The sequence below is a fragment of the Phytophthora cinnamomi genome (genome assembly GCF_018691715.1).
Source record: "Phytophthora cinnamomi strain GKB4 chromosome Unknown Contig68, whole genome shotgun sequence".
Classification (NCBI taxonomy): domain Eukaryota; phylum Oomycota; class Peronosporomycetes; order Peronosporales; family Peronosporaceae; genus Phytophthora; species Phytophthora cinnamomi.
Genome location: NW_027151001.1, coordinates 40,581 through 67,429, shown reverse-complemented (window position 1 = coordinate 67,429; position 26,849 = coordinate 40,581). Strand labels below are relative to the sequence as shown.

The window sequence follows — 26,849 nt, the reverse complement described above, 5'->3', positions numbered from 1 at the left end:
TGCTCGTCAACCTTGTCATCGCTCTCCGTTTCTACCAACTTAGTGGTGGAACAGACGGAGGTTGGAGAAGGCCATGGTGATGCCGAACTCCTCGCAGGCGGCCTTCACGTCAGCGTCGCGGGTGCTGCCACCGGGCTGGGTGATGAAACGCACGCCCAGCTTCGTGGCGTGGTCGATCGAGTCACGGAACGGGAAGAAGGCGTCGGACGCAAGGCTCACATCCGTCAGGTTCTTGAGGAACTCCTCCTTTTCAGCAGCCGTCAGCGGCTCCGGGACAGTCTCGAAGAGGGCGTTGAAAGTCTCAAGCTCAGCGGGCGCCATGTCGCCCTCAATGTAGCGCACACGGGCGTTCACACGCTCCTGACGCTTAACACCGCTCTTGAATGCGAGGCCCTGCACCTTGGGGTGCTGGCGCAGGTGCCAGATAGCGACCTTGCGGCCGGCGAGCTTCACGCAGTCCACACGCGACTGCTGGCCGGCGCCCACACCGATCATCTGACCGTCCTTGGCGTAGCCCACCGAGTTCGACTGCGTGTACTTGAGCGTGATGGCAGCCAGGGCCAGGTCACGCTTCTTGGCGTCCGTCAGCGGACCCGCGCCAGACGTTTGCACGTCCGCCAGGTGCTTCTCAGCCGAGAAGATGACGTCGTTGCGCTTCTGAGAGAAGGTGATGCCAGCAACCTCACGGTACTCCATGTCGGGCAGCACGAAGTTCGGGTCGGCCTCCAGTACGATGAACTTGCCGCCCTTCTTGGCCTTGAGGATCTCGAAGGCCGCCGGCTCGTAGCCCGGGGCGATGATACCGTCGCTCACCTCACGCTTGAGGATCTTGGCGGTGGCCTCGTCGACGACGTCGCTGACAGCCACGAAGTCGCCGAACGACGACAGCGGGTCGGCGTTACGAGCGCGCAGGTAGGCGAGCGACAGCGGGGTCAGCGAGACGTTGCCGACCTCGTAGGCGGCGTGGAGGCCGTCCTCGAGGTCCACCGCCACGGCAGCACCGGCCGGGCTCACGTGCTTGAACGAGGCAGCGGCGGGCAGGCCCAGGGACAGACGCAGCTCGCGCACGAGCTGGTAGGCGTTGGCGGCGTCCAGCAGGTTGATGTAGCCGGGCGTGCCGTTGAGCACCGTGAAGGGCAGCTTGCTGCCCACGCGGCTGAGGATGGCCGCCGGGTTCTGGTGCGGGTTGCAGCCGTACTTGAGCGGGAACTCGTTCTTGTACACGCGGGTGACCGTGGGAGCGCTCGTGCCGAGCTGGCCGTTGAGCCACGACGAGATGGCCGAATCGTACGAGGCCGCGAGCGAGAAGGCGGCGGCGGCGCAGCTGCGGCGGAACTCGAGCGACGTGCTGAACGAGTCCTGGTTGGCCTCGAGCTCCTGCACGAGCGTCGGGTACTGCGACGGGCTGGAGCAGATGACCACAGCCTTGTGGTTCTTGGCCGACGAGCGCAGCATGGACGGCCCGCCGATGTCGATGTTCTCGATGCACGTGTCAAAGTCACCGCCGTTGGCCACGGCCGCCTCGAAGGCGTACAGGTTGAGCACCACCAGGTCGATGTTCTGGATGCCGTTGGCGGCCATGTCGGCCTCGTGCTGCGCGTTGCCGCGCACGCCCAGCAGGCCGCCGTGGATCTTCGGGTGCAGCGTCTTGACGCGGCCGTCCATGATCTCGGGCGAGCCCGTGTACGTGGACACGTCCACCACGGGCAGCTGCGCGTCGCGCAGCGCCTTGGCCGTGCCGCCCGTGGACAGCAGCTCCACGCCGTGCTGCGACAGGTACGTGGCCAGCTCCACCACGCCCGTCTTGTCCGACACGGACAGCAGCGCGCGCTTGATGGGCACCAGCGAGGCCTGCGAGCCCGTGGTCACGGCGTGCAGGATGTGGCTCATGGCGGGGCGGGGGCTTGGAGACGCTTGGGGGCTTGGGCACCTGATGCGGAATGGGGATCGGCCGACGTACATGTACCGGAGCTGCTCGGATCTGCACCACCGCTTTGGACGGCGTGTTCTACCGGCGTTAATTGGCTGTTTTTTCACGTCATCCGAGCTGGGATTGGTCGAAAGGCCTCCCACCTGTTTGAGCAACACGCCGTTCTAAACGTGCGGCCGTTGCTCAATCAAGGGAGGGAACGTGTGGACCACATATCTGAGACTTGTGCTAGTTGAAGATGGCGATCTTTTTTATGGCAGAAGCTGCCGGCGTGGGCATCGCCGCTGCTGGGGGCGTGATACGGGTGCTACATGCGCCTTCAGCTGCGACAGCACGGCCGAAAAGAGCAAGGAGAGGAGCCAAGAGCTGCATTGTGGCAAGGAGAAAATTGACAGCTTCATGCGATGCTTGCGACTTGGCATAAAACGAGTCTATTGAATAGTACTTAAAGTACAGTACGACAATAGCCATGCATGTTTCGAGTCCACAATGCGTTCGTGTTCTCAGCAGTGTGAAAATGCGATAGTTCGTACAACAACTCGAAACGAAAAACAACCGTAAACAAAGTGTCGTTCAACAACAACCATACTTTGAAAGGAAAACCGCTATAGAAATCTATGGTCAAGTTGTACTACGTAGTATTTCACTTGGCCGCTTTCTTTTTCGCTTCCTTCATCAGCTTTATCCACACAGTATGGACAGTGCTCTTCTTCTGTTGGGCTTTCGCCACAGTCATCAAAGCGCGCATAGCGGATGTACGTCGGGTCTAGCTTCAGCTCTTCCAAAGTCTTGCCCTTCCAGCCATATATTCCTCGGATTTGAACTGAGACCCTTTCCCTCCCTTCAGCCAAGACTTGTGCTCCAGCTTTTTGCACAGTGCCTTCACATTCTCCTTCTCTGCAAGCTGTACTCGCGTCATTTGACGCCACAATGAACTTCGGCGTTTCATAAAAATATCGTAGTACATCCTAAGATGAGAGGCTGCAGTACACACTCCGGGACATGCACAGGATCGCAATCTTAAGTCCTGGTCTCCAGACAATGTTCGCTTCCTCTCGCAATCCTTCACATCACAAACGGACACCACCTCGGATGCAGCCTCGCATTGGCTCCAAAAGAACAATGCTTCATCAATGCTTCCATTCACCCTTACTTACTTACTTAATAATTACGCTGCACGCATGAAAGCTGTGCCAGATATCCCAGATACTGGCATCGAACACAATCAGCCTACTACGATAATCGTATCCTGAGTGCTTGTGCTGAGATCTAGACGACACAAATACGTAGAGAAATTTTCAAAGCATGTTGACGTGCATTTTGACGTAAGTCGGCGCCTTTCACTTCGTGCCTGCTAGATGAATCGGTGCGATTCCTCTGAAATGGAGAGAAGGGGATTTCTTGAGATCTGCCACTGCACAGGGTTCTTGGCGCTCAGTCCACCCACTCCGCATTTTACGCTCAATCACTCAAGTGTCCTGCAATCCTGCAACCCAAGGCCTGGAATCCGAGATGATCAAACGCTCGATCCTCGCTCTACTATTGGTGCTGGTGGCAGTCCTGAGTTGTGCCCACGCCGATGATGCAGCTCCCCATAGTCTGGAGGATCTCCTGCCTGGAGTGACCCTCGTCGGCGACCAGGAACCGATCCCAGCTTCACACAAGGAGCAGTTGGACGAGCAGTTCGGACCCCGCTTCTTTCCAGGCGGCTTCCGCCGCCGCTTTCGATTCCCGTGGGTCGGTGGCTTCCGCTACGGCTGGCGCTACCCGATCGGCTACTGGAACACGTTCGGGCGCTCCATCTTCGGCCCGAGCTGCTTGTTTCGCCGCGAGTTCGGTGGCTACTTCTACTGCTAAGCTGCGGTAAAATTGCTGCTGGACAGCAATGCTCTACGAAAAGGAGACCTCTTCAAATGACGCTGCTGAACGAGAGGTAGCGGCAGTTCTAGCATTCCATAATTGAAAACAAAATGATTTGAGTTTGCGCCTGTTGTTGTCTTGTTAATTCAGTGTTATCAGCTTGATGCTACGGCGGGCAATCACATTTTCATCTTCCAGCCAGCAACGGTTTCGGTGTCTTTGGAGATGCTTAACTGTTGTTGTTATCTATGAATTCTGATTCATAGACTGTGATATCTTGTTCTGGTATCCATGTTCGGACAGTAGTTGGTACAAGCTTACGTGTCTTGATCTATCTACCCAATAAGCAAGCCCAGCAGGTAGATGGTGGCCAAAAGTGCCTCTCTCACGGATTCGACGCCTCCGATGCTTGCAAGCGCGTCGAGCTATAATTGCAAGTTGCGTTTGTGTCCAGAAATCGAACTCTATTGTGTCGTTCGGCCTCTTCTACGTAGGCACGACGTACACCCGACACCAACATGTGCTTAGTTGGTTCCTCCACGTAAGTTGGTAAATGGTCCGATAACGTACGCCCAAAGAATCAGCAAGCGTACCATAATATGAAAGACAACAACAACAGTTAAGCATCTCCAAAGACACCGAACCCGTTGCTGGCTGGAAGATGAAAATGTGATTGCCCGCCGTAGCATCAAGCTGATAACACTGAATTAACAAGACAACAACAGGCACAAACTCAAATCATTTTGTTTTCAATTATGGAATGCTAGAACTGCCGCTACCTCTCGTTCAGCAGCGTCATTTGAAGAGGTCTCCTTTTCGTAGAGCATTGCTGTCCAGCAGCAATTTTACCGCAGCTTAGCAGTAGAAGTAGCCACCGAACTCGCGGCGAAACAGGCAGCTCGGGCCGAAGATGGAGCGCCCGAACGTGTTCCAGTAGCCGATCGGGTAGCGCCAGCCGTAGCGGAAGCCACCGACCCACGGGAATCGAAAGCGGCGGCGGAAGCCGCCTGGAAAGAAGCGGGGTCCGAACTGCTCGTCCAACTGCTCCTTGTGTGAAGCTGGGATCGGTTCCTGGTCGCCGACGAGGGTCACTCCAGGCAGGAGATCCTCCAGACTATGGGGAGCTGCATCATCGGCGTGGGCACAACTCAGGACTGCCACCAGCACCAATAGTAGAGCGAGGATCGAGCGTTTGATCATCTCGGATTCCAGGCCTTGGGTTGCAGGATTGCAGGACACTTGAGTGATTGAGCGTAAAATGCGGAGTGGGTGGACTGAGCGCCAAGAACCCTGTGCAGTGGCAGATCTCAAGAAATCCCCTTCTCTCCATTTCAGAGGAATCGCACCGATTCATCTAGCAGGCACGAAGTGAAAGGCGCCGACTTACGTCAAAATGCACGTCAACATGCTTTGAAAATTTCTCTACGTATTTGTGTCGTCTAGATCTCAGCACAAGCACTCAGGATACGATTATCGTAGTAGGCTGATTGTGTTCGATGCCAGTATCTGGGATATCTGGCACAGCTTTCATGCGTGCAGCGTAATTATTAAGTAAGTAAGTAAGGGTGAATGGAAGCATTGATGAAGCATTGTTCTTTGGAGCCAATGCGAGGCTGCATCCGAGGTGGTGTCCGTTTGTGATGTGAAGGATTGCGAGAGGAAGCGAACATTGTCTGGAGACCAGGACTTAAGATTGCGATCCTGTGCATGTCCCGGAGTGTGTACTGCAGCCTCTCATCTTAGGATGTACTACGATATTTTTATGAAACGCCGAAGTTCATTGTGGCGTCAAATGACGCGAGTACAGCTTGCAGAGAAGGAGAATGTGAAGGCACTGTGCAAAAAGCTGGAGCACAAGTCTTGGCTGAAGGGAGGGAAAGGGTCTCAGTTCAAATCCGAGGAATATATGGCTGGAAGGGCAAGACTTTGGAAGAGCTGAAGCTAGACCCGACGTACATCCGCTATGCGCGCTTTGATGACTGTGGCGAAAGCCCAACAGAAGAAGAGCACTGTCCATACTGTGTGGATAAAGCTGATGAAGGAAGCGAAAAAGAAAGCGGCCAAGTGAAATACTACGTAGTACAACTTGACCATAGATTTCTATAGCGGCTTTCCTTTCAAAGTATGGTTGTTGTTGAACGACACTTTGTTTACGGTTGTTTTTCGTTTCGAGTTGTTGTACGAACTATCGCATTTTCACACTGCTGAGAACACGAACACTTGTGGACTCGAAACATGTACAGTATGGCTATTGTCGTACTGTACTTTAAGTACTATTCAATAGACTCGTTTTATGCCAAGTCGCAAGCATCGCCTGAAGCTGCCAATTTCCTTATTCCGACGAAACGTTTTGCACAACCCGTCACTGTACTGGATGCTTGTATACTCAGATGGCGGAGCTGTTTGCAGACGGACAAATACCACGAATTTTGCAGTTGTCGCATTTTGGCCCGCGTGGGAGACAAATGGTCTGACCAAAGCCGACGAGCAGAGGGTTGATTGGGCCCCAGTGTTCCTTCGGCAACCAGTCTTCCAACTCCTGCAGTCCACAACATTAGACGATAAATCTCGGAAGCTCAAAACCAGTACATTATAGGACGTACTGCTCGCGTTTTCTCCGGGTCCTGAGACTTTGGGTTGTTCTTGTTCCACGTTTTCACCCACTTTAGTCGATTAGAAATCCTATGCACGTGCGTGTCAACGCAAATTCCCACGGTGCTGCGTTTGAAACGATAAAGGTTAGCATCCCAACCTGGAGCCAAATAACATACTACTAGAAGTGCAGCCGTACTTTTTCCATGCACAGTTCATGACAAGCGTCGACATCTTCGGCCCGACTCCGGGCAGTGCGACGAGTCCCTCGTACGTGTTTGGGATATCGACAATATCATTACCTTCAACCTCAGCCTGCTTGGTCAAAATCGCAGCGGTTTGCTTGATGTACTTTGCCTTGTGGTTGAAGAAACCAACAGGTCGAATGAGCTGTGCCAGCTCCTGCTGGTCGATCTCAAACATCGATTCGACAGTCAATCCTACGCAACACAACCAGTGAACTTTTGAGCTAGAGATTACGGCAATTTTGTCGTACACAGCAAGACACACCATGCTTAATGAGGCGGCCCATTGCCGCGGCGTTCACCGGGTCTTTGGTTTGACTGCTCATCATCGCCGCTATCAACACGTGGAAGCGACACACGTGTGGCGGAAAACTCTCGTCGAAGAACACCTGGCAATCGTAAGCAGAACAACTCAGAGACCCTCCTCTCCATTGCAACTTTGCAACCAGCATCGGCCTCACCTCACAGCCATACTTGTCCACCTCCGCGTCCTTGTTCGCCCGCATCTCTTCGATGCCGCGCAGGATCTCCCTCCAGCCACTGGGCTCCTGGCGAGGCACGCGCTCTTTTATCTTCTTGGATCTCTTTTTCGGTGTCGGAGGTGCAGCGTCTTGCTCGACCTTTTCAACCTTCTCTCGCTTCACGCCGACGGATTCTTGGGCTTTAATGCGACGACGAGACGGCCGCGAGGTGGACGGCTGTCGCTCCGCTTCCACCTTCACGACCACGGGCTTGCTCTCGAGGCTGGCATCCGCGTCTGCGGGCCCACTGCTACGTAGACGCATCCCTGTTATTCCAGGTACAGCGGAGTCTGAGCGGTTAGATGTGGAGAGAGCTCGTCGGAGAGATTGTCTCGCAAAGACTCTGCGCAGCACCACCACAATGGTAGACTGTAGGGTTTGACTATTTAACTTATTAGAGTTAGGGTTTGAAGAGTAGGGTTTTCCTCATTTTATGTGTTCACACATAAAATGAGGAAAACCCTACTCTTCACGATCACGGCGCGCATAACGCGCCATACGTAATGCAGCAGCCTGGGCATCTGCATCTCTGGATTGGCTCTTCGTGAATCGCGAATTTAGATGACGGAGACTGGCGTCGCGTCACTCGCCGATTCGCCATCCAGTACGCAAGACACGGGGAAGAAGAAGGGATGCGACGGAACTTGGCTCGGCTGCTGCTCGCGGCTGCCCTCCTCACAGTCGCGAGCGAGGCACTCTCAACGGTCACCGATGAGGAGCAAGCCCAGATTTCCGAGCTCGGTGAGGAAGTAATCATCAGACCCAAGAGGCTCTTAAGAGCAGTCAGCAAGATTGATGAGGACGAAGAGCGGGCCATTTTAGGAGAGCAGGTGCTGCTGAAGTGGAGCAAGCTCGCCGAAAAGCATAATTTGCAAACCCTTTCGAAGAAACTGGCGGACAAGGCCTGGCTGACTGGAAAGAAGGCGGACCATATGAGAATCTGTACTTGTTCTAAGCTCACAGACAGTCGAGACTTTGATATGCGTGAGTAAAGGCTGGCTTTATTGTTGTGGTTAGCTCTGCTCTCTACTCGGCGAAATGCGGAATGATCTTGTCTGGGCCGGGGCGGAGCCCACTGGGCTGTGGGTTCATTAGGTATTGTCGTACGCAGCCAATGTGAGAGGTCGCAACATATTTCTCATACTCTCTTCTCGACATCAACACTGACACGGATCTGAAGCCCTTCAAGCACAGCACAAGACATTCAAAACAAACAGACCTCGTCAGTACCTTCATCGAGTATGCAGGCTGTTTGAAAATATCAATTTCCATCCATACGCATAGTGTTAACACACTCATGCGCGGATCTGGCCTTCTTTCCAGTCGCTGAGCTCCACACCATGCCAAATCCTCATACCACTAAGTGGCGTGATGCTCATCAGTCTGTGGGCTCTCTTCTGTTTGCAAACTGGGTCTCCTTGCTGGTCCCACACTCATGTGGTGAACACACCACGGATCCAGCTACTCAGCCTTATTTATTCCCCGAACATAAGCTCCGCCATCGCCTAAGGCTGCCTTTCCGATTGCACGGACTCCAAGTTGTGCACGGTGGCGCCTAAATATCTCAATAGGCAACGGCTTCGTCAACATGTCGGCGACGTTCTCCTTCGACGCCACAGGCTTCACGGTTATCCCGTTCCTTGCCACGTACTCGCGGATTTTGAGGTCTTTGATTCGCAACTGCTTGGTACGACGGTGTTTACCAGCATGTTTCATCAATTCACGCGCACTACTAGAGTCGCAATAGAGTACAGTGCCCACTCTCGGCAACTGCAACTCATCCGCCAACTGCTCCAGCCACACGGCATCATGGGCTCCCGTGTTGGCCGCTATCAACTCTGCTTCACATGTGCTTTCTGCTAGGATGTCTTGCTTCCAGCTTTTGGCCGAAATTAGTTGTCCATTGCAGTACACAGTAAAGCCACTCACAGATTTCATGTCTCCCCCTTCTGGAAGCAAAGTTGGCATCTGTATAGACCTCAATGTGGAGCTTCTCATTCTTCCTAGCTTCCACCAAATCATAATGCAACCCCATGTCCTGACTGCCAATCAAATAGCGAAGGACTCTTTTGGCTGCTCTCCAGTGTACCGCCGAGTACTTATCCAGAAACTTGCTCAGAATCCGGATCGCAGTCGCCAACTCTGGACGAGATCCACTCACCAAGTACTGCAGACACCCAACTAGACTGCGATACGGTAAGCACTCATCTTGCTTGTGCTCACCTTCTGTTGCTGGTTGCAACTTCACCGCATCAGTTGTCATTGGAATGTGCACTGGATACGCAGTATCCATGCGAAACTTCTGCATGATGTCCTGCGCGTACTTCGTCTGCTGGAAGATCACGTGCCTCTCCGGGTCGTACGCAATCTGCAATCCCAACAGGTAGTTTACATTACCCAACTCCTTCATATTAAATCGGGCCATCAACTTTCTAGCTATGAACTCCACATCTTGTTCACAGCCAATTAGCAAAATGTCATCTACATAGATCGGTAAGAGCACGAGGCGTGACTCCACACGAATCCAGTAGAGAGCCTCGTCCTTAAAGCATCTCCGGAATCCGAACTCCACCAATGCAATGTGTAGAGTACTGTTCCAATTCCGCGGTGACTGACGCAGGCCATATATACTCCTCTTCAAGAGACATACCCAGTCCTCGTAGCCCCTCTTCACGTGCCCATGAGGCTGCTCCATGAAGATTATCCTGTCGGTGGGTGCATTGAGGAATGCAGTGACAAAATCATACTGCTTCACGACTGCACGCGTCATCCCCGCGTAGAGCAACACAAATCTCAGTGTCTCAAAACGAACCACTGGAGCAAACGTGTCGTCAAACTCCAATCCCCAAATTTGTAGGCAGCCAAGAACTACCAGTCTTGCTTTGTATCTTACCAAGCGGTGTTCATTCTCCTTGAGCACCCAAATCCATTTGTTTTTGAGTACATGAGCGTCCTCGGGTCGTGGCACTAAGACCCAAGTCCCATTCTTCAGCTGCGCTAGAAACTCCTCCCTGGTGGCCTCTAGCCACTTCGCACACTGGGGAGAGGCCATCATTTCATCCCACGTCACTGGAACATGCAGTCCCATCATTGCAGTTGCTGCCGTAGACGAGCTCAGCACACTCGCAACGAAATCTTTCAGGTGGACAGGTTTCTTCTTCGCGCGCTGTGAACGACGCGGGTTATTCACCTCTACAGGCACGTGACGCTTTCTTTTTGGCGCCGGTCTTCTTTCTTCTAGACTCACTTCCGTCTCATTAGGTTGCTGTGTCTCGCTATCAGAAGTATTCACATCCTCCCCTTGCACGCGCACATCATCACTATGCTCAACAGAATCAGGGAGCTCCACAACAGGTAACGGAACAAACGGCAACTTGTTACTATCAAGATCAGGTCGACGCCGCTGGCGATAGACTATGTTCAATAATTTCTCAACGTACTCGCTTGATACCGTTGTTTGCTCGTAGAACTTAATATTCTGTCGGCGATGCTCACTTATCACTCCACTTATCAAATCGAGGAGTCTATAGCCTTTCGTCTTGGTTGCGTAACCCACCATCAAGGTAGGTGCACCGCGCATCGACAATTTGTGAGCCCGATAAACCTTATCCACAAACTTGAGAGCCAAACAACCAAACGGGCGCAAGTGTTTCACACTTGGCTTCGTGCCATACACCTTTTCATATGGGGTCAAGTGGTCTTTGTTGCCCTTTGTACTTGTGCGGTTTATTGTTTCAATTACGTACGCTGCGGCCTCGCCCCACAACAAGCTAGGCATACCGCTGCTGTACAGGACCGCTCTCACTTTGTTGAACAATGTGCCGTGCGCCTTCTCAATTAAACAAGCCTCCTCTGGCGTGTGAGGATGCGAGAAAATTTGCAGCGACTCACCAGCCAATTGCTCGGCCATTGTCGTGTTCAGAAACTCAGTGCCCTGGTCGGAATGGAACACACTCACCAGCATCTGATGTTTCGCCTTGATGAGATCCCGAAAATCCTTTAAGCGATCAACAGTCTCATCCTTAGTCTGCTGTCCATAGTACCACTGAAATCTCGAGCCTTCATCAATCAAATGCAGGTATACAGTGTACCCCTCCATGGTCGGTACTTGTATGAAGCCGAGATCCATGTACACTTTCTTGAACGGCACCGTTGTCCTCTTGGGAGCTGTTTTACGAAACGACATGCGCTTCATTTTAGCCATATCGCAGTCGTAACACTCCCCTTTAGCCTTCCGGCTTTCACGCCCCAAGTTTATGCCCACCACCAAGCCCTTGGCTTCCATTTCCCTTATCGCCTGCCAGTTCGCATGGGCTAGACGTAGGTGCCAAAGCTTTAGCGAGGAGGAGGGCGTACTCGTAGAAATCTGCAGCACCGACATCACTTTGCATGACCGCGGAATCTCCACAACTGACTGATACAAACCATTCACAATTCCAAATTTCCATGTGTATTTCATCGTAGAATTTGTCAAAGTGATCGATTCTTGATCGTCACTTGTTTGGGATTTGAACCCGTGGTGCACGTACATCAGCCGCTGCGAGAGGATGTTCGTGGCGCCGTCCACAAACAGAGCCTCGATGGTGATTGGAACTTTCATCCTTGTAATGGCATCAGTCATTACCAATCTGACCAAACCCTTGAACTTCGGCTTCAGCGTAGTAGATTTCTCCACCCACTTCATCACCGTTACTGTGTCTTCGGTCATCGAAATGAATGCATCGCTGCATCCACATACATTTACGCTTGATGCATTATCCAACACGAACGGCAAACACAATCCAGCAGCAGACTCAATCGTCGACAATTCATTAGTATAGCAAGGATCATCATAACTCTTCACCACCTCGATCATGTGGACTGGCTTGCCTTTGGACTTCTCCTCGTAAGGGTTGTAGTATCCCGGTACGCCGTCATGGGTGTCGTCATTGCGTTGTCCCTTAGTAGCCTGCTTGCCCGTGCCTTTCTTGCCTTTCTTCGATTGGTCACTCTTCGGTGCAGTGCAATCGCGCTCAAAGTGCCGCAATTCCAGCACTGAATATTTGTTCGTCTCCGTTTCTGTTGTCCACATCGGTCTCCACCACCACCGGAACGCCGCTTTTTACCTTGGGCATAGAAAGCACTCTCGCCGTGGGGCTGCTGTGGTGCAGGCGTGTATCCAGCCGCAGGCTGAGGTTGAGCATTTTTCCTCGCCCGCGCTTCTGATACCGACTTTGCCTGCTTCATCCGTTCTTCTCGGCTGGTCAATTTCACCTTCACTTGCTGCAAGGTGTAATCGTCGAGATTGTCAAAGGTCTCAACCATACTTTCATATTTGTCACCAAGACCAGTCAGTAAAACAGTAATCACCTCACGATCGGATACGTTTTCACCCATGAGAGTCAACTCCTGACGAATAGCCTCTACACGATGAATGTAATCACGAATGGATTCATTATCTCCATCAAATTCCACATTCAACAGCTCACGACGCTTGAACAGAGCTACAGCGAACGATTTCTTCTCAAAATCTTCTACCAATGCGCTCCACTTGGCCTGTGGCTTCTCCAAATGCGCCAAACGCACGCGAGTCCCGTCGTCAAGTGTGTTAGTGAGAATGTCGTTGAGAAGCAGCACCTTCGTCTTCCACTTCTTTCGTCGCCTCGCCGCCTCCTGGGATCCATCCCGCTCAGGCTTGGTCTCCTCTCCGACGAGGATCTTCCAGCACTTGCGAGCCTTCAATGCCGCCTTCAGTCCCTCCTTGTACGCGAGGAAATTCTTCCCATCGAATCTCAGGAACCGAACAGTATCAACACGATGGCTGCCCAGCCCTCCTTGGTTTGGGCTCATAACCATGAGAATGTGTACTTGTTCTAAGCTCACAGACAGTCGAGACTTTGATATGCGTGAGTAAAGGCTGGCTTTATTGTTGTGGTTAGCTCTGCTCTCTACTCGGCGAAATGCGGAATGATCTTGTCTGGGCCGGGGCGGAGCCCACTGGGCTGTGGGTTCATTAGGTATTGTCGTACGCAGCCAATGTGAGAGGTCGCAACATATTTCTCATAGACCACAAGGCATGGCTGAAAGCAGGGAAAAATCCACAGGACAAATTCAAGGAATACGGCTGGAAGGGGAAGGCCTGGGAAGAGCTGAAGAAAGATCCGAGGTACGCGCGCTACGACGGGTTCGACGACGCGTGGATGAAAAAACAACGCAAGAAGGGCACCATCCATACTGTTGATAATTGGATAAAATTGTGGAACGAGCAGCAGAAGAAAGCCGCTGGGTAAAATTCGCGGAAATGACATGTACAAATTTGTATAGAATTGCTTGCTCCTGTTCGTTAAATTGTCGCACGCGAGAGTCGGATACGGTTGTCGTTGGCACATATCGCACACGCTACATGTATCGCATCGTTGACAAGAAAGAATACTAGAACGCTTTCCATGTTCGGCATATTCTGGTCAAAGACTGGGTCTTTTACTGGGACCGGGTATAAACCCAGCGGGATACCCGGTAGATGGTGAAATACCCCTAACTGCGCGAATAAGTGGTGGTTCTCTGAGGAGACACATCTTCCTCAAGGCAGCAAGCATATCGTGATTAAATCGATCTCCCAGCAAATCACGGTTTTTTCAGCGTGTAGCTGTGTGTTCTGCCGATTTACGTAGACTTTTCCATGTCCACATACAATACAAAGTCAAAATACCAGTGTAAGTGTGTCCAGTGCTGCCTGCACACTGACGAACCCCAGTTAATGATCTCGACCGGTACGCTGGTGACTGGACAGATGCCGAGATGTGTCCTCGCATGCTAGCGGGTTCATATTCGCACCAATTCAATACCATGTCTGTGCATTACCACACCAAGCAAGCAGTATGCCCCCTCATACTTCGCTCAGAACCCTCGCATCTACGTGTTGATCTCGCTCCCTATCGAACCAGTGCATGCTCGAGTCGATGCACTTGGATAAGATCGAAGGGTAGCGAGCGTAAGCGCGTTACAGTTGGCATTGGAGTGCTCAAGTGCAGGAGTTCGTGAAAAGCGTGATATTCAAATAGTTACATTGCCTCTCTTGAGCGATTGATTTGCACACGAAAAACCATAGATTATCCCGAATTGCCTAGTCTTTTGTAGGTTAATAGGTCCCTCGTGCGATTTGGCATGGTCTCGGGAGGATCTATACTTTATCACCAAAGATGCGATATTTGCCGAGGTGCCGACCAACTCCTAGATGACCTACTGTATGTTGGAGAGTTTAGATCACCGATTCCCTGAGTGTAAGGCGCACTAGGGTTTACAATTACAATGTAGCGGTGGTGGTGGTGATGTCGTGCTCGCACCAACCCAGTTTAGTTAGGTACAAACAGTTTTCTCACCACAAAAGTGCGTATCATCGAGATTTGTGCTTCTCAAGTTTGCGAGTCTCAATTTTATAAAATACATATAATAATTAATAATTGCATATTAATAGGTAAATATTACTTCGAAAAATGAACAATACATATTGGTGTACGCCACACTATACATTTTCTTTTGGTCATTTGCGGGTCGCACCTGACAGGTGACGAAGGATGCCGACGGCGAACAAGGGCGTGCTCGTCAAATGGTAGGCGCCTTGGCCTCTTGTGCTCGCGACGGATGCACAAGATACGGCGCTCGCGTCTGCCTCCCTCGCGGTAACTTTAGCTGTCTCTGACCCACGAGATATCGTCTGTATTTCGCAGCGACCCGGCGACAAAGCAGTATCTGCTGCATCTCAACGAGACAGCAGTGCAGGTCAGTGCTTTGGGGCTGATTTATTTATTATTATTACTTATTTTAACTTATACCGACTGTGTATTTTGTGAACTTTTCATAATTGGCAGCAACGTTTTGTGATTGAAGATCTGGACGACAGGCACCTATTTATTGTGCCGGACCCGAAGGTCATCGCCTTCATCGAGAAGAAGATGGACGAGTGGAACGAGAAGAACACATACCAGCCACCCACGCAATAATAGGCCAGATACAGTCCCTTCGCTTACTGTGCTTCGAGGATATACAGCTCAGGCGCGGACAAGAAGGACGAATGCACACGGTGGCTACATAGGCGAGTTCTATGATTCATAGAACATGGATCTGACGGGACAATCAACCGGTAGTTTCGTTTTCGTTGAGGCAAAATTGCTTGACTCAAATGTTGTGTCTAAGCTTACGTGTGTGGTTGGTAACCTTCTAACGGGAGGAGATCAGTGGGTTGAGTAGAGGACTCCCTTCTTGACGACGCGCTCGATAGGAGGGTCGCCCATTTCGTAGATGATCTGCTCCCACTGGCTCGCGCGCATCAGCACCAAGTCTCCCTGCTTGCCGACCTCCAGACTGCCGTGAGTAGCCGAGCGGTTGATCGACGCAGCAGCATTGATAGTGGCGCCCACAAGCGCTTCCGTCATGGTCATGCCGAACTGCACACAAGCCATGTTCATGGTCAACGCCATGGAGAGGCAGTGCGCGTTCGGATTGTAGTCACTGCCGAGAGCCACGGGGACACCAGCAGCGATCATGTCACGAGCCGGAGGGTTGGGCAGCTTGAGGATGAACTTGGTCGTCGGCAGCAGCACGGCGAACACAGGCTCCGGCTTGTGAGCGGCCATAGCGTGGAGATCTTCGGGCGTCAGCATTTCACAGTGCGAGATGGCACGTGCGCCGAGATCGGCAGCCATGGTACCGGACTGCATGGGGTGCATCTCGTCTCCGTGGAAGTTGATCTCCAGTCCAGCCTTCTTGCCCGCCTCCAAGATACGACGAGTGTCGTCATGTTCAAAGACGCCCTTCTCACAAAACACGTCGATGAACTCGGGGGAAATGGTGCCGTCCTTTTTGGCCTGCACAAGTGCAGGAATCTGCTTGTTCACGATGTCTTCAGTGGCCGCGGCAGCCGTCATTCCGTCCGGAACGGAGTGACCGCCCAAGTAGTTGGACACAATCTCAACTGGGTGGGCGTCGTCGCCCGTCGAGGCCGCGTGTAGCACGCGAAGCATTTTGAGCTCTGTGTCGGTCTCCAGTCCGTATCCGCTCTTTGCCTCGATGAGCGTCGTGCCAGCACGCAGCATGCGGTCCAGCCGCGTGCGCAGCAACGCCGACAGCTCGGCCTCCGAACTCTTCTTCGTGTGGCGCACCGTGTTGTTGATGCCGCCGCCGCTCTCGTGCACCTCCATGTACGTGGCGCCTGCGAGCTTCATGGCGAACTCGTTGACGCGGTTGCCGCTCCACACCGGGTGCGTGTGCGCGTCCACGAAGCCGGGCAGCACCACCATGTCGCGTGCGTCCACGTCCTCCTCGAAGGTCACGGGCTGCGGCTGCACGCTCAGCCACTCGTCCACGTCCGCGGCGGGGCCAACGGACGCGATCTTGCCGGCCAGGTCCACGACCAGCGACGCGTTCTCGAGCACGGCCAGGTCCTTCTGGGCGGCGCCGGCCTTGAACGGCTCGCCGTGGGCGCAAACTTGCACGATCTGGCGCGCGTTGGCGACCCGCAGACGGAAGGAGCTCATGCTGGCGGCAGGTAGGGCAGGCAACTGCTGGAAGGAGGCAAAAGCGCGAATGGTGCATCAAATCCGCAGGACGGCAAGTACGTGTACCCATCCGTGAGGATGTTGAAGGGCGTCTAGCCAATCAGAGATATTGGTCGTCATTCCAGCCAATGAAGTTCTACGTCCAATCAATTGCGTACTTCAGTACTTTCGCAAATTATCGCATATGGCCCATCCCCTTTAACTACTGATATGGAGTCTAAAGAGAGACATAAGTACTGACGGTGTGTTAATATGCCGTCAAGATGGCTACAAGTTCAACAGCAAGCAATCGCAGCACGACCATCGCACTCCTGCTTTGGCTGTCCATGCGCTCAGCGCTCATTCGCTCTTTGCGCGGCTCGCCGACACCTCTCCGCTCTCGCCTCGCGCTCCGAACCCACTCCGCACTGACCATGCAGCTGCCGCAGTCCTCCGCCGCGTACGTGCTGGCGCCCGAGCTCACGTGGACGGGCGAGCAGTTCGAGCGCGACGTGCACGTGTTCGTGGGCGCCGACGGCCTCATCCAGTCCGTCAAGCGCCCGGAAGACGCTGTTACTGCTGCTGCTGCCGAGGTGCACAAGCTGCCGGGTCGCGCGCTGCTGCCCGGCATGGTGAACGCGCACTCGCACGCGTTCCAGCGCGGCCTGCGCGGCCTCGGAGAGACGTACCCCAAGAACTCGGCGCAGAGCAGCTTCTGGACGTGGCGCGAGGAGATGTACAAGCTCGTGGGCGGCATGAGCGAGCAGCAGATCTACGACCTGACGCGCCAGTGCTTCTCGGAGATGCGCGACGCCGGCATCACCAGCGTGGGCGAGTTCCACTACTTCCACCACGGCCGACCGGGCGAGGGCGAGGACGGACACGAGTTTGCCTACGACGAGACGGTGCTGCGCGCTGCCAAGGACGTGGGCATCCGCATCGTGCTGCTGAACGCCTACTACGAGCACGGCGGCTTCCAGCGGGCGCCGATGGTGGAGTCGCAGAAGCGCTTCAAGGTGGACTCGCACGACAAGTACTGGAGCCAGATGGACGCGCTGCAGACCAAGCTCGCGGATGTGCCGACGCAATCGCTGGGTGTAGTGGCGCACTCGATGCGTGCTGTGGAAGTGCCCGACATTGTCAAGCTGCACGAGGAATCGGTGTGGCGAGGACTCGTGTTCCACATTCACCTCGAGGAGCAGACGAAGGAGGTGGATGACTGCAAGGCAGCGCACAATGGAGACACCCCCATGGCGCTGCTGCTGAAGAACCTCAAGATCGACGAGAAGTTCACGGCCGTACACTGCACGTGGACCAAGGCGGACGAGCTGAAGCAGTTTGTGGAGAAGAAGGGTAACGTCTGCATTTGCCCGCTTACGGAGGTGAGGCTTTGGTGATTGGTGTTTGACAGGTTTGGCACCTGTGCAAATTGCTGACGCCATTTGGTGTTCATGTAGGGCAACCTGGGCGATGGCTTCCCGTTCATTGCGAGCTGCTCGGACCGCGTGTGCCTTGGCACGGATTGCAATGCCCGCGTGGATATGTGCGAAGAGATGCGCTGGTTGGAGTATGCACACCGCCTGCACGAGAGCAGGAGGGGTGTATGCACTGATGCCACGTCGGAGACGGACCTGGCGAAGCTTCTGTTCCGCTATGGCACGAAGAACGGTGCTGAGTCCCTGAACCTGCAAGTGGTAAGTATCTGTTCTACGAGGACGGTTTTATCGTGGTCCCAACAAATTGACACTTTTGTTTTCATGGCGTGCAGGGCGAAATCAAAGCGGGCTACGCCGCTGACTTCGCGCTGGTTGACATCGAAGAGGAGCAGCTGAAGTTCTCCACCCCGTCGTCCCTTATGGGTGCGTTCATCTTTGGAGCCAACGGATCAAGTGTGGTGAAGGCAACTTCGGTGAACGGAAAGTGGCGTGAGACGGTCTCCAAGAAGGTCAAGTCTGCTGCGTCTACTACTGAGGGCGATGCCTCTGCTGTCTCCGACGAGCACAAGGCTCAAATTGAGGCTGCTGCAGCACTGGCGGATGTCAACAGCGACGACGTTGTGAAGCTTGCGATCGGGCTGAACAGTATTGTTTCGACCTCCGGGGATGAGGCTGCTGTGGGTCAGGCAATTGCCGACTGGCTGACTGCTCGAGGATGGCGTGTACACATGCAAAAGGTTCCTCCTCAGGCGGACGCTGCAGTGAAGGCGGACAGGTTTGTTTGGCATCGACTTACCACGCACCTAGAGTTGAACCTATGGACTTATCGTGTTTTTGCATGCGTTCAGGTACAACGTGTACGCGACCCGGAGTGACAGCAACACGCCGCGTCTTCTGTTTAACTCGCACATGGATACTGTTCCGCCGTACCTTCCTCCTCGGATCGACAGCACGACGCTGTATGGCCGCGGTGCTTGCGATGCCAAGAGTCTGGTTGCTGGACAAATGATCGCGGCACAGAAACTTGCCGAGGCTGGTTTTGGTGACGACGTCCAAGTTCTTTTCGTCGTGTCGGAAGAGACCGACCACAGCGGCATGAAGAAGGCAAACGAGTTGAATGTGAACCCTGCCCACATGATCGTCGGTGAGCCCACCGCCCTGAAAATGTCGAAGATGCAGAAGGGTGTCCTCAAAATTCAGCTAACGCAGGAGGGTGTTGCGGCGCACAGTGGCTACCCGCACTTGGGCGACTCGGCCATCGATCCGATGATCGATGTCCTGTACGACCTGAAGAAGGAGAGCTGGCCGACAACCGAAGAATACGGTAACACTGATCTCAACATCGGTTTGCTCAACGGAGGCCAGGCTGCCAACGCGTTGGCTGAGCAATCTTCGGCGATGCTGATGTTCCGTTTGGTGACTGAGCCTGACGTCATTTACAAGCGCGTTGAGGTAAGATAGCTACCAACCATGTCCGAAGATGTGTAGTTACTAACTGGTACACTTCTACTTCCAGGAAATCGTCGCTGGGCGCGTGGGCATGAAGCTCTACACGTCCAACCCTCCCGTGCATCTGACAACCGTGGAGGGCTACGACACGGGTGTTGCGTGCTTCAACACGGATGTGCCGTACTTTAACTTCGACGGCAAGGCATATCTGGTTGGGGCTGGTAGCATCACTGATGCCCATTGCCCGCGTGAGTTCATCATGCTGGAGGACTTGAAGAGCGTGGTGGACTACTACTTCACGCTGGGCAAGCGCTTGATTGAGGTGGGCAAGTAAGAAGAGTGCAGACCACACATAGATCTTGTTTAGAGAGAAGAGCGTACGAGCAACCAAGCCTAAGTGGGAGTGTGTATCGAAGCCGTCTGCTTTCTAAATGTCGACCATTTCGAGGGGTTCAGCCGTCGGTGCAGTTGTATCATTGGATTGACTTGTATCGGGTGCCTCGTTGTCAACTGCCCGAGGGGATGGCAATTTGAATGAGCTTGTGGATCTGGGAGATCGAGTGCACAACACAAATGGACCGCGGTGCCTCGAACGATCTCCGCTTCCGGAGAAAAGGCGTCGCAGCCAACTCGTCTGCAGTATCTGAGCCGTGTTGCCGTCGACGTGTTTGTTCACCCCCTTCTGGAAGTGCCAGTCGTCATCAAGTCGATACGAGTGTGGCGGATCTTCAGCGTCGGGAGCAGTCTCATCGTTGCTAGCATTGAGACCCTTGAAAACCGCCGTTTGTCCGTAGTCTTCGCACGGGTCTTCAACATCCTGCAGCCGGAATGCGCGAAAAGTGACTCGACGGTAGTGTACCCCACCAGAAGCCAGGGATGGAAGTAGTGCGCTCACAGCCATATCGATCGCTATCGCGTCCACATCGGTGCAGCTTACACGGCGAACGTCGATGTCACTACTGAGTGATCGATACAAGCGATATAAATCACCGATGTATGGCGCACTCAGTAGCAGCTTCTGCTCAAACTGTTTCACAGTTCCACCAACACTTGCTGAACCTTCCGCCCCAGCACTGGTTTCCATTGCGAAACGAGCTTCTTCACACTCACTAGATGACAACCGTCGAGTGCAAACCAAGTCAGTCACACGTAACTCGCCACCAATTTTCAGCAGGCTAAACGCCAGCTCCAGCATCGCGTTTTTGCTGGCAGGGAACTCTAACGACTGGATCGAGCAGTTGCAAATAGCGAGGTCTGCTTGGCCTTGCACGCCCTTGAGTCCGTCCGTTGATAAGGGCACAGACTGAGCCATACCACCGTACTCCCCCACGATGAACTTCATGTTGACAAGAGGCAGTCCCAGAGTTTCCAGACAGTAGCTTCCAGCGGCTTGCTCGGCCAAATACACGTTTGAAGGACTTGCGTCCACGCACGTAACAAACCCGTCCGTTCCTACCAGAGCCGCTGCGAGGAAGGCCTTTACGACACTTCCAAAGCCCACAACGGCTACTCGGAGCCCAGAAATCCCACCTTTAAAATCGTCCGCGGCTGAGCCCTGGCAGGAGCACGCGAGTTCGCGGATATTTGCAGGGACCTGCTCGAGTAGGGCTGTGGTGGCCGATGAGGATTTTGCCGGGGCTTGTTGACACCATTGGGCAGAGCACAGCGCTGCCCTCTTGGAAGGCGGTGGTGGCGGAGTAGCAGAAGTTGAAGGCATTGTCTCGCCATTCGCCGGCAGATTAGCGGCCTGTTGGTCCTCAGATGGCAACATATCCGCGCCCCCGTTATCGTCTGCGACGTGTGTAGCGGCGTCTGGAGTCGGCGGGTGAGCCGCACACTCTCCTTTCGTGCCTTCGGGCTGCGTCAGGCTCGGCAACGTCAAGCCTGCACTCCAGCCACTCAACGACCCCGAGTCAGCGCCAATTCCTTCTACCACCACCATTGTTTGCGGCTCGAGAGACCTGGTCGACACCCCGGCGGGTTTCCGCAGACGAATGCAATGGCGGTGCTTGAATCTCGCCAGCCACCCGACGGACAGCACCAGCATCTCATCCGACACGCCGTGCACCTGCTTGAGTCTCTGCGCCTCCTCCAGGATCAGAGCCTCCGTGAGCACGCGGCTTTGGTCTCCGCCGCCTGCAGTCGACTGGTCCCCTGGCTGCTGGGGCCTCCCCGCTGCGTCTTCCGTGGTGGAGCTCGACCCTGCGGCAGCTGTGGCGCTGTCCCCGCCAGCCAGATGATTGGTGATGAACTGCACCAGGTCGGCCTCGAAGGCCGGGAAGAGCGGGCGGCGGCGGCGCTTCATGTTGGGGTTGCGGGGCGCGTCGCCGCCCTGCTCGCCGCTGCGCAGCAGGCGCCAGTCCATGGAGATGATCTTGGACAGCGTGGAGCGGCCGCAGGACCAGCCGAACTGCGCCGCCACCTCGCGCCGCAGAGCCTCCTGCGACGGCACCAGCTCGCCGCGCGCCTTGCAGTCGGCCACCTTCTGCTCGCAGAAGCTCTTGACGATGGCCTTCTCGCGCAGAGTCAGCGCCGTGCGCGAGAGCTTGCGCTTGCCGCCGGCGTGGGCGGTGGCACTGGAGGCATCGCCGCTGCTGGGCGCTGGTGTGTCCTCGACGGCGTGCTTGGTATCGACGATGCCTGCCATATCGACTTGTAGAGGGAGCAGATTGAGGAGCATCTAATTATTAATACCTCCGAATTAGAGCACGAATTACTTTACCCGTGCACTTATATTGAGACCGCGTCAAACGAAATGATGCTTAAAAAACACGAATCGCGATTTAACCGCATGAATCGATAGAGCGTTGTCTTGCAAAAACTATATAGCAACAGTTAAAGATAAACAACGAACTGCGATATCAAGCGGGCCTTAAAGCCCGCGAACCAGTTTCCAACCAATTTCGATTCCATTTTGTCATTTAAATTACGCTTTTGTCCTTAACTGGCCGTTTAAAGATAAAAGCGCCCCAAACTCGAGGTCGGAAACATCGATTTTGTCCTTAATTTAAGGACAAAATTTAAGCGCGCGACACCGTAGCTCCCAGTGAGGTTCGCATTTTTTGCCGGGCTTGATTCGCACTTGGAACACGCATCGAGAGCTGAAGATCAGATAATATTAACGCTATTATAATAGTCGGACACGCCAGCCGATGATTGTGCCGCATTGCTTCAATGAAATAGCGTCCATGAGTCAAAAATGGTTTTCAGTCGGGCAGGTAGGCAGTGTTGATCGTGTTACGCGGAATGTGAAATGTTACCACACCAACCTCGAAATACCCCCCCCCCAAATTCGAACCTTACGCTGGAGTCAATGTCTTCCCAGCATGGGAAGGCCTCAGATCAAAGCGAATCGGATCCAGATTTCCCCACTCCGCGCGCCACTCAATACCCAAAGTGCTGAAGTCAACACCGATGTGCTTCTGGTAGCTTTCAAAGCTTCTGTCTGTGCCTAACGCATACTTTCCCACATGAAGCGGATTATCTCCCAGACATTTAGCAGTTGGATCGGAATGCAGTAAGTGATTCACGTATCGAGCCGAGGCTGCGCGCCACTGCTTAGTTTCCTCGCCTTCCAACTCTTGGAAAACAGGACGATATGCCCGGGTCCAAAGGTGGTAAACGACAGCTTCAGAGGGAGTGAAGAAATTCCACCCGGAAGTCCAAAGTCGCGCAGCCATCGATGATTCCTCGCCGAAGAACAAGAATCGGAGTGATTCATCGTACGGTACTTCCTTAGTCACCGTAGTTGACGAGAATGCAAACCCAGCAGCCCAAAAAAGGGAAGGTACCGGCCTAAACAAATCAAAGACAAACTAAGCGAGTCCGATATACTAACAAAATAAAGTCAGTCTTATTCACCCACCCGGTTGACATTTTCGCAAGTATTTTGCTGGTTTGGCGCAGCATGCCGTGCTCATCAAACGCTGATGCACAGAGAAGCGTGGGGCGACACTCCGTCGAAGTCTACAGTTTAGAACAAAAACACACGGTTAGACCCATCACCAGAGACTCGGGTTGGCTGAAGTGGAATAACCTTACCTCGTTTGGAAGTGTGTACCCTAGCGGATACGTCGTCAATATGGGCTTTGCTCCTGGACACTTTTCCAGCTCATTGATCAAGAAGCAGTCCCATCCGGGACGGAAACGCATGTGACTATCGATTTGTAGATAATACTCTTCATCCTGGCACAGTTGCTGTGCCTGCGCACGGGCCACACACGGGCCAGCAGCTTCACGATAATTTATCCGATGCACACGGACCTGAGACGCTGCATATTTTTTCTCTAGATACGTTTGGGTATCATCGTCGTCGTCCACCTGCAGGCAAATGCCAACGGAAATTCGATTAGGAAAACTCGCTTGTGCTAGCAAGTTGTCGACGGTGTGTCTGCATTCCGAGTCTCGATAGCTCGGAATTGCAACGAAAATCGAAGCTTGCTTTGCATGAACGGCCTGTTCTCCTGTGACCGAGGGTAGTGCGCGCGGGACAGCTATACCTGCGCTTCCTGCGGACACTTCCGTCGCCTTACCGTAGTACCAGATCGTCACAGCCTTTGCGTTCATGATACGTCGGCAGCACTTCATGCTCGACGTCAAGACTTCGAAATACCATCAACGTATCAAGCTTGGGAGGGACATCCCAGTGGCTTGCTGTCAAGTGTTTCGAATCCTTCAAATGAACGCGAAGCTCTCCACCGTGGTCAGGTTCCCACTCGTCGTTCAGGTAATACACACACGTGACGAGGCGGACCAACCCATCCTTGGACATCACGCCCCGTTCATCTCGCTGTGCGTTCGAGTACGTGTCCAAATGCTTGACAAACCTAGCACCATCCCCTGGCTTAAAGGACACGACAACATGCACGGTCTAAGTCAGCAAAAATCTGCCAAATAAACCAGCTAGTCATAATTTTGCAGTGCTGCATACGAAGATAGCGAACTGTGTCGACACCACATTGCGCAAATCCAGCTCCGGCGACACCTTCTTGAGTCCATGCACCAATGCCTCCACCTGCCTGCGAAGACGCAGAACTGCAGGACTCGCACCCTTCTCCCCGTCCGCCGGGGTGTTCAGATCGCTCGGCGTCTGGATCCAAAGGATTTTGTCCCCACGCACCGATCGGTCGTTGCGGAGGTTCTCTCCGGCGCCAACCTTTGCCTCGTGGAACGCCTCACTCTGCGCCAGCTCCGTCAGGGCGTCTCTCACCGCCAGCGCGTTCTGCCGACCCAGGAACCCTTCCTTCACCACGAAACCAGGAGACTCGGGGTGCTTCAGAGCTGCGACAATAGCACACAATTAATTATTAGTGGCAGTAAAAAGCAACGCACAGCATTGCAATTTAGCGCACCAAAGAGCTCCGACGGATTGAGTGTCGGTGCACGATACGTGGGGTCCAGAGCGCTCGAAGCCTCCTGCTGCGTCTTCGGTTCTTTATTGGTTGTAGGGTTCTTTCGAGAGTGTCTGGATGATGCAGTGGAGGGCGACAGCTTGGCCCCCAGAGAGGCTTCCACCAGCGCCTGGAGCTGCGGCGACAGTGCGTTGAGCAGCGAGTTCGTCTCCATCGAAGCCAAATCTACTGTACCAATATGGTGGCACAACCCAGTCAACTCACAAAGTCTCACTCACTGATTGTGTGTAGTATTGCTGCGACTCCTAGGATACCCGCTAACACTGGCTAGCCTCCGGGATCGTATTCTAGCTAGGTGTCCATCGCCCATCCCCACAAGGAAGTCTAAGCAATGACCGTCTTCACACCAGGGACAACCCAGACGACCTTGTTCTTGACAGCCGCGTCCGCAGCGAGCTCGGCTCGGACGTCTTCGACGGACTCCTTGAAGTGCTTCCACGACTCGAAGTGTAGCGGCACCATCTTCTCCGCGCCAATGTCGTGGGTCAGCTGAGCTCCTTGCGCGCCATCCATCGTGATCTGGACAGGGCCCGTCGGCAGCGGAGCAATGGCCTTGCCGAGGTTCATGAGCGCCACAACAACGTGATATCTCTTCGGGAGCTCGCTCGCCAGCTCCGGAATGTGCACCGTGTCACCCGACACGTACACAACATTCGGCAGGCTGTCTGCCTCGTTCACACCAAACGAGGGCGACTCGAGCACGGCTCCCCTCCAGGCAGATGCTGTGTGGGCGTTCCAGTGATTTTGAACTGCTTGCCGTTCAGCGTTTTCGTCGTGGATTCCCACGGCGCAAGGCCACGGACACCAGGGCGGGAGGCGAGGTTCTTGGCACCGTCCAGGGTGGTGAAGACGTGTCGCCCATTCAGCATTGCGCGGCCTGATGCGTCCAGGTTGTCAATATGGTCTTCGTGACTCAGGAGGATGACATCGATGACAGGCAAGTCCTCCAGTCCGAGCGCGGGGTCATCGGTCTTCGTGAACACAAATCCCCCCTATTGATTGAAGTCGCCCAACTCTTGCTTGAAGTCGCCGCTTTTGTCAAATGCAGGGTCGATCAAGAAGTTGACGTCGTCAATGGCCAGGATTGCAGTGCCGTGCCGATGTGTGTGACGCTGATGGTGGACTGGAAGGACGTTGACGGCATGCTTGGAGAGTCTTGTGTACCGGGTGTTGCAGAGAAAATTGCGGAATGATGCAACACCAGCATCAGAGTTCGGGTTAGTCCACAAAGCCTGTCGGAGCTTTAAATGCGGTCGTCTCAACAAACTGCTAGGATATGGCCCACAGCTATGATATGGCCCACAGGTATGATATGGCCCATAATGTAATACTTAGGAAATGCGACAAACGAAATACATGGTGACTCCCTCTTTTTGGATTGGCGGCTTTGAGAACGAGTCAACCTTGGTCATCGCAGCGAACTAATTAGCCCCATGCGATAATGAGATACGAGTGCTATGGAAACGGCTGGTACAACCATCACGAAGATACGGGTACGGTCGTGATCAGGGGCAAACAGCTTTATGTGATGGTACAACAATCACGTACAACCATCACGCAAGCTGTTCGCGCCTTGGTCACGACCGTCTAATAAGCTGGCTGTAGATGCCGGCTATTTGTTTTCGAAATACGCTTGGGTATCATCGTCGCCGTCAACCCACAGTAAAGTGCCAGCGGAAACTCGAGCTGGAATTGTCGCTTGAACTAGCAAGCACTTCCGTCATGACGCATTGTGTCTGCACCGGTAACTCGGAATCGAATGGAAGCTCGCACTGTTTGGGTAGTACACACAGATGACCAGGCGGAACGAGGTATTCTCAGCCATTGGAAATCACGCCCCGTTCATTTTTCTGTGCGTTCGAGTAACGCTACGTGTCCAAATGCGTCACAAAC

At 53.7% G+C, this 26,849-nt stretch overlaps 10 protein-coding genes across 10 annotated transcripts; 3 read left to right on the top strand and 7 right to left on the bottom strand.

Annotated features, from left to right (window-relative positions):
* Window positions 1–39: 39 nt before the first annotated feature.
* Window positions 40–1,890, bottom strand: IUM83_07589 (phosphoribosylaminoimidazolecarboxamide formyltransferase/IMP cyclohydrolase; the record flags this gene model as incomplete). Its single annotated transcript, XM_067931901.1, has 1 exon — window positions 40–1,890. One exon carries the CDS (start codon window positions 1,888–1,890, stop codon window positions 40–42), a length of 1,851 nt encoding a protein of 616 aa, XP_067786342.1.
* Window positions 1,891–3,442: 1,552 nt separating this feature from the next.
* On the top strand, window positions 3,443–3,787 carry IUM83_07588 (Thioredoxin, nucleoredoxin; the record flags this gene model as incomplete). The annotated part of the gene is made up of 1 exon (XM_067931900.1): window positions 3,443–3,787. The coding sequence occupies one exon, from the start codon at window positions 3,443–3,445 to the stop codon at window positions 3,785–3,787; it is 345 nt and encodes a 114-aa protein (XP_067786341.1).
* An 858-nt stretch (window positions 3,788–4,645) lies between these two features.
* On the bottom strand, window positions 4,646–4,990 carry IUM83_07587 (Thioredoxin, nucleoredoxin; the record flags this gene model as incomplete). The annotated part of the gene is made up of 1 exon (XM_067931899.1): window positions 4,646–4,990. One exon carries the CDS (start codon window positions 4,988–4,990, stop codon window positions 4,646–4,648), a length of 345 nt encoding a protein of 114 aa, XP_067786348.1.
* Window positions 4,991–6,176: 1,186 nt separating this feature from the next.
* Window positions 6,177–7,412, bottom strand: IUM83_07586 (endonuclease iii--gpd superfamily base excision dna repair; the record flags this gene model as incomplete). Its single annotated transcript, XM_067931898.1, has 5 exons — window positions 6,177–6,329; window positions 6,394–6,508; window positions 6,582–6,822; window positions 6,893–7,016; window positions 7,089–7,412. The coding sequence occupies 5 exons, from the start codon at window positions 7,410–7,412 to the stop codon at window positions 6,177–6,179; spliced, it is 957 nt and encodes a 318-aa protein (XP_067786347.1).
* Window positions 7,413–14,701: 7,289 nt separating this feature from the next.
* IUM83_07585 (general transcription factor iih subunit 5) lies at window positions 14,702–15,127 on the top strand (the record flags this gene model as incomplete). Its single annotated transcript, XM_067931897.1, has 3 exons — window positions 14,702–14,736; window positions 14,855–14,906; window positions 14,996–15,127. 3 exons carry the CDS (start codon window positions 14,702–14,704, stop codon window positions 15,125–15,127), a joined length of 219 nt encoding a protein of 72 aa, XP_067786349.1.
* A 231-nt stretch (window positions 15,128–15,358) lies between these two features.
* On the bottom strand, window positions 15,359–16,660 carry IUM83_07584 (Imidazolonepropionase; the record flags this gene model as incomplete). Its single annotated transcript, XM_067931896.1, has 1 exon — window positions 15,359–16,660. One exon carries the CDS (start codon window positions 16,658–16,660, stop codon window positions 15,359–15,361), a length of 1,302 nt encoding a protein of 433 aa, XP_067786367.1.
* Window positions 16,661–17,007: 347 nt separating this feature from the next.
* IUM83_07583 (Formiminoglutamate deiminase) lies at window positions 17,008–19,879 on the top strand (the record flags this gene model as incomplete). Its single annotated transcript, XM_067931895.1, has 5 exons — window positions 17,008–18,042; window positions 18,118–18,354; window positions 18,429–18,871; window positions 18,945–19,548; window positions 19,613–19,879. The coding sequence occupies 5 exons, from the start codon at window positions 17,008–17,010 to the stop codon at window positions 19,877–19,879; spliced, it is 2,586 nt and encodes an 861-aa protein (XP_067786344.1).
* A 698-nt stretch (window positions 19,880–20,577) lies between these two features.
* Window positions 20,578–22,192, bottom strand: IUM83_07582 (Arsenite methyltransferase; the record flags this gene model as incomplete). The annotated part of the gene is made up of 2 exons (XM_067931894.1): window positions 20,578–20,654; window positions 20,707–22,192. The coding sequence occupies 2 exons, from the start codon at window positions 22,190–22,192 to the stop codon at window positions 20,578–20,580; spliced, it is 1,563 nt and encodes a 520-aa protein (XP_067786343.1).
* A 1,092-nt stretch (window positions 22,193–23,284) lies between these two features.
* IUM83_07581 (c transferase) lies at window positions 23,285–25,110 on the bottom strand (the record flags this gene model as incomplete). Its single annotated transcript, XM_067931893.1, has 7 exons — window positions 23,285–23,340; window positions 23,411–23,511; window positions 23,587–23,606; window positions 23,809–23,865; window positions 24,158–24,388; window positions 24,476–24,825; window positions 24,897–25,110. The coding sequence occupies 7 exons, from the start codon at window positions 25,108–25,110 to the stop codon at window positions 23,285–23,287; spliced, it is 1,029 nt and encodes a 342-aa protein (XP_067786346.1).
* A 170-nt stretch (window positions 25,111–25,280) lies between these two features.
* Window positions 25,281–25,616, bottom strand: IUM83_07580 (Zn-dependent hydrolases of the beta-lactamase; the record flags this gene model as incomplete). The annotated part of the gene is made up of 1 exon (XM_067931892.1): window positions 25,281–25,616. One exon carries the CDS (start codon window positions 25,614–25,616, stop codon window positions 25,281–25,283), a length of 336 nt encoding a protein of 111 aa, XP_067786345.1.
* Between the last annotated feature and the right edge of the window lie 1,233 nt (window positions 25,617–26,849).